This window comes from Lampris incognitus, chromosome 3, assembly GCF_029633865.1.
Source record: "Lampris incognitus isolate fLamInc1 chromosome 3, fLamInc1.hap2, whole genome shotgun sequence".
NCBI classification, from domain to species: Eukaryota; Metazoa; Chordata; class Actinopteri; order Lampriformes; family Lampridae; genus Lampris; species Lampris incognitus.
The window spans coordinates 103,735,031-103,746,344 of record NC_079213.1 but is presented as its reverse complement, the minus strand read 5'-3'; the positions used below and the strand labels follow the sequence as shown (position 1 = coordinate 103,746,344).

General features: G+C 47.5%; 1 protein-coding gene and 1 pseudogene across 1 annotated transcript; one reads left to right on the top strand and one right to left on the bottom strand.

Moving 5' to 3' along the window:
* Window positions 1-1,724: 1,724 nt before the first annotated feature.
* LOC130109935 (uncharacterized) lies at window positions 1,725-7,105 on the bottom strand (annotated as a pseudogene).
* A 1,734-nt stretch (window positions 7,106-8,839) lies between these two features.
* Window positions 8,840-10,780, top strand: LOC130109934 (platelet glycoprotein V). The gene has a single exon (XM_056276900.1). The coding sequence runs from the start codon at window positions 8,840-8,842 to the stop codon at window positions 10,778-10,780; it is 1,941 nt and encodes a 646-aa protein (XP_056132875.1).
* The last annotated feature ends 534 nt before the right edge of the window (window positions 10,781-11,314 follow it).

Below are 11,314 nucleotides of genomic sequence, written 5' to 3'. Positions count from 1 at the left end.
CCTGGGCGGAGGACAGACTACACATGCACACAGGGGAGACTCACACCACACCATTTACGCACACATGAGAAGAGAAAGGAGAAGACATCATTCAGAGAGAGAGAAAAGACATGTGAGACAAGAGAACAGTAGTTTGCTATAGTCAGCCTTCTATACTCTCGTCAGCAGAACAGTGCTTAATAAATTAATTGAGACAGAAACCAACCCGCCATGCAGTAAAGGTTGTGAAGCACTCAACTTAAAGGCAACTAATTTTAGGTTAAAAGGCAAAAAGATGAGTTTTACATTTGGATTTAAAGGACTCGACAGACTCTGACATTAAGCGAGCCTTCCCATGCTGGTAAACAGAGACAAACTGCTGCATCTGCCGAGGAGGCCGAGCTAGTGCTAATAGCAGGTCTGCTGTCAGGCCCGGGGCTAATGCTATCTGGAGTGACCGTCATGTCTAACGTACTCCTATCCGAAAGGAGCTGCTCTAACTCACAGACACGTCTCTCTAGTACAGACAACCTATCTGTAACTGCGGAAAAGTCGCCACACATTAACGCACATTAACGAGGCTGCATTGACTGCAAATGCTGTAGAGCTAACTGCTAAGCTAGGCTAAACTCGACACTTGTAAACTAGAAACAAAAGGCTTCCCACTAACACAAGAGTCGTTTGAGAAAGAAAACTAGAGAATCTGCTGATAAGTGACCGAAGTACAGGAAATAGTGAAATCTGCAGGATAAATGAAGAGGTTAGGGCAGAATACAGAGAAGAGAGAGTAAGAGAATAAACAGCAGTTATCGATCTCAAGAGGACAAATCTCACGAAGGCGGGAAACCGGAAACAGCTGCCAGCAGACACAAAACATCCTAACTGACGTAACAATAAAACAAAACTGTGCTATCTTTTTGAGTTCACATGACAGACTGCAGTGGCCTGACCATCCTGACAAGATAACTCTGATGGAAACCCACATCCTCTGTGCCGGTCACACAGTACAGTATATCAACAGTAGAATAAACAACGCTGTCGTAACCGTAAAAGTCCAGAGTGGTGGATTGTCCCATGAGAGGTGGGTGGTATATTTTGCTGTTATTCAAGTTAATTTTAGCCATTGTTTTGGTTAATATTTTTATCAACCTTGAAACATCACTTTGGAAGATAAAGATTTGTGTTTTAGAGGATTAGGACAGTTGAAGATGAACATATTCTAAAAGAAAAACCCCAAAAGCTTTCACGGGTTTTGTGCAATTTCCAAGATGTTGTGGGCCTTGAATATTGGTAGCAGATTTTTATTTATCTATTTATTTATTTAAACGTTTATTTGGGAAGGGACAATGTATATTAATCAACATTCAAAACACATTTAAATGTACCCGAATTAGCTAAGAGGCTAGTTTCCTTCGGCAGTCCCTTTGCCTGACGTTGTTAGGTATACTAGGATAATGAAATAGTATAAATAAATAAACAAATAATAAACATACAGCATAATTAATATACAATACAAGAACAACAAGAGCAAACAAAGATGTAGGAAATGATAATGCTGGACACTGGCATTTGGTTTATATCCATCCTGTCACTGATATAGATTGATTATCTATCTAGTCAAGTCAATTTTATTTGTATGATTTGAAGATACGTATGTACATCCTCGGATGCACTGGGACACATCATCAGTGATGTTTCCTCAGGTCCTCCGGTGTTTTGGGTTTTTCAACATCATACACCCTCCCTCAGGTGACCAGCCAGGGTTGATTAGGCCTGGCTTGTGTCCCAGCAGCATTGGCCCACTGATCACTCCTTTTGATCCAAAGCCATCTGGAGGCCCTCTCTGCAGCCTCCATGGAAGACTTGATGGCTTTCCGTTTAGCAGCCCCAGTGATGCCAAGTAGTGTAGAGCTTGCACAGTGAGCGGCTAGCAAAGCCTCCACACCCCATTGCAATGGGCTCACTACGTGCCTTCCAGCCTCTCCTCTGGCACTGATCCACCAGCTGCTGGTACTTGGATCGCTTCCGCTCATTTGCCTCCTCCATTCGGTCCTCCCAGGGAACAGTCAGCTCTACAAGGAGCACTTGTTTTGAAGAGGCTGATGATAGTACTACGTATGTCTGGCCTCAACAAAGTTGTTATAATGTGGTCTGGGAACCTGAGCTGCCCTCCCAGGTCGATTTGCAGCTCCCAGTCTGACGCAAAGTTTGGAGACTGGCTGCTGATGTGGTCTGTGACTGACTGCTCACCAGCCCTGACAATGGCAATGTTCCTGAGTCCCCAGTGGTGTAGCGGTCTAAGCATCGGCTTTGTGTCGATGCAGTTGCCCACTGGGGACCAGGGTTCGCACCTCGGTCTCGTCAGATCCGACTATGGCCGGACTCGATGAAGCAGCGATAATTGGCAACGCTGTCTTCGGGAGGGGGGCGGAATCGGCTTGTGTTTGTCACATGAATGCGTCTCTGGGTGTGTCGGAACAAGCAGTGGTTCGGCCTGGATTCGCCTTGTCACAAAATGTCTGTGAATGTTCTCATTCATCCAGGTCATGGTTATCCAAAGGAGTTGAATCAAGTGCAACTGGACTGGTATATATATATACCAGTCCAGTTGCTGGTATATATATATATATACCAGTCCAGTTGCACTTGATTCAACTCCTTTGGATAACTTGTCACAAAAGTGGCGAGGCGTCTCCTTCGAGACTGCCGGCCGGAGAGATGCAGTTGGCGAACGCATGCAGTATGAGGGTGGGTGTTTGAATTAAAATAGGGATCGATTGGCCACTAAATTGGGAGAAAAGGGGAAAAATCAGAAATAAATTCAAAAAAAAAGAAAAAAAAAGAGGCAACGTTCCTCTGTCCTTGGGCTTGCTTGTTGGCCACAGCTTTGGAGATAGCCTCTGCAACTGTCTTCAGCACCTGGTCATGTCGCCCGGTAACTGCCCTCCCTCAGGGCTGATGGGCAGCTGCTGAGGACGTGCTCGAGTGAACCTTTTTCAGGGCACAGAGGACATGATGGAGAATCAATCTTGCCCCAGAGATGGAGATTTGCTGGGCTAGGCAGAACATCACACACAGCTTGTACCATGAACTTGATCTGCTGCGGTTCTGCCTGCCAGATATCTACCTAGGATATCTTCCTCTTCAGCGCACCCTCCCACCTTGTCCATGCTTCCTGCTGCCACATGCCCACCATTCTGCTGGTCCTTTCCTCCTCAACACCTATCCGCACCTCCTCCAGGACCAGATGTCATTTGTCCTTGCCTTGGGCCTTATAATAGCGAGGTTGTGGGATGGCTCCTAGCCCTGCCTGTCCAGTTGCCACTGTGCCCACCAAAGCCTTGTGTCTCAGCCGAGACTCTGCTATCTCCAGGCCTTCCTGAGCTCTCCACTTCCTGCCTCTCCACACCATAATGCCTGCTGATGCCACTGTAGAGTCTTTGAAGTCTCCATAGAGCAGTGCCTCTTGTGCGAGAAACCCCAAACTTCTTGTTGAGGCTGCTGATAGGGAGTTGGAGTTTTTTGCTCCTCCCATACAGTGCTTCACTATTAAGGCTGAGCAGAAGACCCAGCCATCTTCAGCAGTAGCTACTGATCTTCCTCTCCAAGGTCTGCACTGTCGACAGTGCAACCTCATAAACCAGGATCAGCGAGAGGACTCAAGGTAAGATGGCATGTTGGTAAATCAAAGCCTTGAACCTGTCAGGTAGGCCAGACTTGTCTACCGTGGAGAGTCAATTCTCAAGCTCCTTGATGGTTGCTTGGATTGCCGTTGTATCTCTAAGGCTATAGTCAAAGACCTTGCCTAAGCTCTTGGCTGGTTTTTCGGTAATGGATCGGATTGCAATGCCATCCAGAAAGAAGCAAAACCGGTCCACCACTTTTACCCTCTTCAACACCATGGCTCTGGATTTGGCTGGTTTAAAACTCATCCTTGCCCAGGAGATGAGCTTCTCCAGGCCCTGGAGGATCCACCTAGCACCAGGCACTGATGATGTGGTGACAGTGAGGTCATCCATAAAGGCTCTGATGGGGGGCTGCTGAACACCAGACTTGGACAGAGGGCCTCTGCACTCAGTTTCAGCTCCCTTGACCACCATATTCATGGCAAGGGTGACGAGTGTCACGAAGATGGTACACCTCGTTATGATCCCTTTCTCAAGCCGGTGCAAGTCAGATGTTGTGTTTCCAGAAGTGACTCTGAGCCTGAAGTTCCCATAGTAGTTCAGGATGAGGCCCTTGATTTTACTGGGTACAGAGTAGTCTTGATCAGCTTGTGGGGTATTGAGCCATATGCATTGGCAAGGTCAAGCCAAAGCACAACTAGGTCACCCTTCCCTTCGTGCGCCTCCCTGATCAGGTGGGTGACAACCCCGATGTGTTCTAGGCACCCTGTAACTCCAGGATTGCTGCTTTTCTGTACCCAAGTATCAATGTAGGCATTCTTACGGAGGAAGTCTGTCATCCTTCTTGACAGAACACTGAAGAAGATCTTCCCCTCCACAGTGAGGAGTGAGATGGATCTGAACTGCTCCAGCTTGTTTGAGTTTTCTTCCTTTGGTGTCCAGACTCTCTCTGGTCCACTACAGTTCCCCTGCACCAAATCAACCGCAGAATCTTCCAGAGGATACTGAGCAGCTCTGGGCAGTACTTGTACACCTTATAGGGTACCAGCAGAGCTGGCTCTGGCTGCAATAACCACCTCCTGGACGTCATTCCAGGTGGGCTCTCTAGTGTCGAACTCCCCTGTGGGCGCTGGTATGTCCAAAAGGGCTCTGTGGGGCCCTAGCTCTTGCTCTCTATCACAGTCACTCAGAATGTTGTGCAGGAAGTGGTCTAACTCTTCTTTAGAGCAGGCAAGACGACTGCTGTGCTTCTGCTCTAACAGCTGCCTTGTGAATCCAAATGGATCAGCTATAAACACAGTACACTTCCTGGCTCTCTCTCGCCTCCATCTCCTGTGCTACTCTGCTCTGCGCAGGGTCATGAGTTTCTCCCTGACGATGTAACAGAGCTCAGCCAGTGATGGTTTCTCCTCCTCGATTGCTACCTTGAACTGCATTGCCAGAGTCCGAAGCTCTTGCCGCAGTTGGTGGATCTTGTCTTCCCTTTGGTTCAGAAATCAGAATCAGAAACAATTTATTGTCACATCATTCATGTACTTTCATACATAAAACAGACGACATTTCATTTCTCCCAGCCCACAGCAGTGCAACAAAAAATACAAAAAACACATCCAAAAGAAAATGACACCACCAAAAACATACAAAAACGGAAAGAACAAAGCAAAAAACAAAAAAACAAACAAAACACACACACACACACACACACACACACACACACACACACAAAATCAACAACACAGTGCATTCAATAAATTTGCAACACAGTCCAAAAATGTCCGTGTCCAGACAACAAACGCCAGCCAGGATGACTGTCGGAACCGCCGGTCTGAATGGGTTAGCAGCTAGTCCAGCCTGCACCACTTCCACGTCCAGTCAGACCGCCCTCGGTGTTTCCTCCTCGGGCGCAGCTCCAGGCGAGGGCCGTGGTCCCTGGGCCCACCAGACGCAGCAGACCAGGCTCCCTCAGCCAATCCAATGCCAGCTTTCCCAGCCAGACACCTTTGATACACCTCCCCCATACTCCACACGACGACACAAATGCAGACGCAGGCAAAAACACTGCACAGTTGATGCCAGGCAAAGCTGCCGCCACACCGCCCTCGGTGTTACCGTAACCGCCAGTCTGCATGGGCTAGCAGTTAGCTTAGCCTGCCCTGCATCTGCGTCCTGTCAGACTGCCCTCGGTGTTTCCTCTTCAGGCGCAGCTCCAGACAGGGCCGTGGTCCCTCGGCCCACAGGATGCAGCAGACCAAGCTCTCCCAGCCGATCCAGCGCCAACTCTCCCAGGCATCAAATGAAATCGATGATCACAGACATAATTCTTCACACGATGACACAAACTCAGGATGCAGACATAGACATGGATAAAGACACTGCGTAGTCAGAACTGGGGGAGGCCGCTGCAAACGTGAGTTTGCGCCACCATTTTCCCCTTCAATTTCTTGAAGGTTCATGGTGTTGTTGGGTCTGGTGGTCTTGCCCTCTTCAACACCAAACCTTTCTGCCGCAAAACTGACAATGACGGTTGTCCTCGTCAGAAGTTGTGTCTGCGTGTCCCTTTGCTATTGACATGATGATTGATGAGGTACTCATCCAGACTCTGGTCATCTCCCGGCTGGACTACAGCAACTCCCTCCTTGCCGACGCCCCAGCGTCAGCCATCAGACCTCTGGAGCTTGTTCAGAAATTTGCAGCTCATCTGATGTTCAACTGCCCTAAGTTCTCCCACACAACTCCCCTTCTCATATCCCTACACTGGCTCCCAGTAGTTGCTCGCATCCAGTTTAAGACTCCGGTGCTAGCCTACAGGGCAGTGAAAGGAACACCTCCTTCCTATCTCCAGGCCATGGTCAAGCCCTACACCCCCGCCCGACCACTTCACTCTACTGCCTCAGGACGCCTGGTTTTGACCCGTCGCTCAGAGGCCCCTGCTGTCCTGGCCCCACAGTGGTGGAATGAACTCCCCACTGATGTCAGGACAGCGGAGTCGCTGCCCATCTTTCGGCGCAGGTTGAAAACTCACCTCTTCAAGAACTACTACCCTGTTACTTGCTCTTAGCACTTATTGAATTCATTCATAAAAAAAATCTCTTTCTTGCGCTTTTACTTTAGCACTGGTTTTGCTCTTAGATGCTTGTTTAGAGAGAAGATGCACTTATGACCTCTGATGACTAGTAGTTCTCCTGATTTCCTATATTAAATGCACTTATTGTAAGTCGCTTTGGATAAAAGCGTCAGCTAAATGACTGTAATGTAATGATTCTGGCTGTGTCCCCATCAAATTGGCGCAACTCTCTGTGCTGGCTTGCTGGAGGCCACTTGTTTCGACTGCTGAACTACTCTGCTGGGAGCCAGAGAGCTTAACACATGGAGGTTCTGGGCTCTGTGGGGTGTCTCCAGGCCGGGCTCCTCCTGTGTCTCACCAGGAATGGATCCTGTGCGTTGTGCTGCTCCCCTCCGCTCCAAGCACTTCATTCAGACCTGATGGATTTTAAGGCCATGATCGTTCTTGCAGACCTTGCCACAAATGTATCTTCGAGTTGTCATCATTGGTAATCCGTTAGCCAAAGTCATCATCGTTAGGTCCATCCTATTGGGGTGCTCACCCCCCCCCCTCGGGCTCCCCTGGGGGTATATCTCAGTTTTTGTGTCTATAGTTTATGTGGGTTCTTCCTCACGAAGATGCAAGTTGGGCTGCTACCCCTTCCTGCCGCGGTTGCCATCTTTCCGAGCTGTCAACTGTCTCTCTAGCCATCACCAATCTGTTCTTGGTGATGACCCAGCTTATTCCTGGGCATCACTGGCTGAACCAGTTTGAATGATTCGAAGATACATCCTAGGATGTACTGGGACACATCATCAGTGATATTTCCTCAGGTCCTCGGGTGTTTTGGGTCTTTCAACATCATACACCCTCTCTCAGGCAACCCAGCCAGGGTTGATCAGGCCCAGGCTTGTGTCCCAGCAGCATTGGCCCACAGATCACTCCTTCTGATCAGAGGCCCTCTCTGCAGCCTCCATGGAAGACTTGATGGCTTTCCTTTTAGCAGCCCCAGTGATGCCAAGTAGGGTGTAGCGCTTGTACAGTGAGCGGCAAGCAAAGCCTCTACACTCCACTTCAATGGGCTCACAACATGCCTTCCAGCCTCTCCTCCGGCACCAACTCCTGGTACTTGGACTGATTCCGCTCATTTGCCTCCTCCACCCGGTCCCCCCAGGAAACTGTCAGCTCTACAAGGAACACCTGTTTTGAAGAGGCAGATAATAGCATTAGATCTGGCCTCAACAAAGTTGTATTGCAGTCTGGGAACCTGAGCTGCCTTCCCAGGATGACTTGCAGCTCCCAGTCTGTTGTAGGCCTTGAATATTGTAAATGGACCTGAGTTAGCTAAGAGGCCAGTTTCCATCAGTAGTACCTCTGCCTGATCCTGGGATAATAAAATAGTACCAAAACATAAATTAAAAAATAGAAATAAACATACAACATAGTTAATATACAATACAAGAACAACAAGAGCAGACAAAGATGTAGGGAATAATGATGCTGGACACACTGGTATTTCATTTATATCCATACTGTCACTGATATAGATTGATTCTATCACTCTTTATCTCTTTGTATTTCTCTCTCTCTCTCTCTCTCTCTCTCTCTCTCTCTCTCTCTCTCTCTCTCTCTCTCTCTCTCTCTCTCTCTCTCTCTCTCTCTCTCTCTCTCTCTCTCTCTCTCTCTCTCTCTATCTATCTAGTCAAGTCCATTTGATTTGTATAGCCCAATATCACAAATTACACATTTGCCACAGGGGACTTTACAGCAACACAACATCCTGTCCTTAGACCCTCATATCGGATAAGGAACAACTCCCTAAAAAAAAAAAAAACTTTAACAGGGAGAAAAAATAGGAAGAAACCTCAGGGAGAGCAACAGAGGAGGGATCTCTCTTCCAAGATGGACAACATCCATTGGATGCTGTGTTTACACAATTTACAGAATACAAAATTGAAAGAGGATAACAGAATTATAATGGAATTATTAAATATATGAATAACATGATGAGGAGTATGCCAAGCAATGTCCAGGCATCACTGGAACAGCCCAACACCCGACCCATGCGACCACTATCACCACGTAGTAAAAACAAATATCAATCAATCAATCAATCCATCTAGCTATCTGTATGGTTTCTGTTTAAACATAACATTTAAAATTACTTTCTGTTTTCAATTTAACAGGCACCATGTGGATAGCACTCCTCCTCTGCATCTTGCCCTGTTTAACCTCCAGCACAAATTGCCCTGGCGGCTGCCTGTGTGATTTTCTAGGCTCTGTCATCTGCATTGGTCCTGACATCACCGACATTCCCAAACCAATGCCAATTCACACGTACCTCCTGCAGCTCAAAAGCACAAACATGAACATTATTAATGAGCGAAGCCTGTCGAACCTCGACCTCTTGCAGCGATTCGGCCTCACCCACAGCAACCTCCACACCATCCATCCTCGGGCTTTCTATGTGGCCCCGCAACTCAAGTCCGTCAAGCTGTCCGCCAACAATCTTTCCAGCCTTCCCATTGGTGTGTTAATTCCTTTAACCAGCCTTGAGCAGCTCCACATAGACAGGAACCAGCTGAAGACCATTAGTCCGGAGATGTTTGAAGGCCTCACTGGACTGCTGGATCTGGACCTCAAACGCAACCTAATTTCCATCCTTGCCCCGGATGTTTTCAGGGGACTGACCAACCTCAGCTCCCTGAACCTGGGCAGTAACTTCTTAAAAGCGCTCCCGCCGACCATATTTCACTCCTTGATTAATCTGCGGCAGCTCGTTCTCTACAACAACGAGATAGAGACGCTAGAGGCCGGGCTCTTTGATACCCTCTCCAACCTCGAGGAGCTCAACATTTACCACAATCTCATCGCCAGCATTTCACCCAAAGTGTTCTGGTCTCTGGGGAATCTCAGAACCCTTACCCTGTCCTCCAACCAGCTTCAGGGCATCCCAGAAAAGACCTTCTACAACATGCCCAAACTGAATAAGCTAACACTTTACAAGAACCCTTTACTGTCTCTGCCAGATGAGCTAATGGGTTACATGCCTAACATGACAGAATTCTACTTGTACGCCACCAATCTGACCACCGTTCCTGGTAACTTGTTTGCCAACATGACTGGACTGCTAAAGCTAAACCTACACCTCAATGACAATCTAAGAGAGCTACCTGCCGACCTTTTCTGTTGCCTCCCCAACCTTGAGAAGCTGTCACTAAAGTCAAATGATCTCCAAAACCTGCACCCAAATCTGTTCTCCAAACTGAGCAGGTTGGCTACACTGTTCCTGAATGTCAACAAGCTTCAGACTCTACCGGAGAACATTTTTCAAAACCTGTCAAAGGTGTCGACCATCAACCTGATGGCCAACAGCCTCCAAAGTCTTTCAGGAGAGACGTTCTCCTCAAATGGCAATTTGAAAGCGCTTCACTTGGGTCTCAACCCCTGGGACTGTACTTGCAGTATCAGGGGTCTCGCACGTTGGATAAGCCGTAACAAAGGTGTGGTTGAGGACAAAGAGGAAGTGATGTGTCATAGTCCGATGTACCTAATCCTACACAAGGTCGGGTCCCTGCAAGAAGAGGATTTTTCCATTTGTGATACAACCACAGTCAGCCATAATTTTCTGACGCAAAGACCATCCCCCATAAATTCCCCAACACACACACCACCCACGATGACATCAATGACCACACCACAGGCTTCCACCATGCTGACCACTGGACCAACGACCACAACCCCAACAACCACACCATCTCACAGGACCCTAACTAGTTCTGCACCCATTGAGGATTCGCTCTCTGTCAGTGAATCCAAACATACTCATATTTGGTCCCCTCCCTTCCATGACAAACTAGTGCTGGAACAGGGTCCTGAGTTTGTGCACCACAACCGACATGGAGGCTGGGTGTATGTGTGGACTCTTCCTTCGGATGCAGCCTTGTCCGGGCTGCTCATGTTTTGTCACATCCTGCTGGTGTCCGTGGGTTTGTTCCTTATTCTCGCTGCTGTGTACGGAATTTATCGTCTCAACAAAGCTGTGAGAGAACTAGGGACTGAATGTGCACATGCAAAAAGGAAACGCTCCATGAGGTTGTGTCACATGCAGATGAGTCAGGACAAATTGTGAATTGGCTTTTGCAGGATAGATACTCTGTTGCTATGTATGAGAAATTAAGGTTAATTGCTGGTGTGTAGCCTTTTCAATATTTTGTACTAAGATCTATTTGCTTAAACTTGTTTATGACATTTGAGCTTTTGAACATGTGATATTAGTGGTACAGCAGAGGCAGCCTGACGTCGCACTCATATCCGTGAATGCTTTGTTCATATTTGCCTTCCTCTGGTGGTGTAAATCTCAAACTACATGAATGAATTATCACAAGCAGGCAAAGATTAAAATGTTTTGATGTAAAGTATAAGGACAGTAAAGTTCTTTAATTACTTTAAAATGATATTAGTGTGCATCTCTATTTTGGTCTCTTTCTTTCTTTTTGCTTTTCTTTTTCTCGCTTTCTCTCCATGTGTTTCTTCATTTGTCGTTCTGTTTTTCTTTCTGTATCTATCTCCCCGCTCCTTCTTTCTTTTTGCTTTTTCTTTGTTTCGACCTGGTCCTGTAGCTGTAAATCTGAGGGTTCAGAAAAGCTGTGACGGTTTCGTGCTG

Coding starts and splice junctions, on each gene's coding strand:
- LOC130109934 (XM_056276900.1), top strand. CDS start 8,840: ATGTGGATAGCACTCCTCCTCTGCATCTTGCCCTGTTTAACCTCCAGC.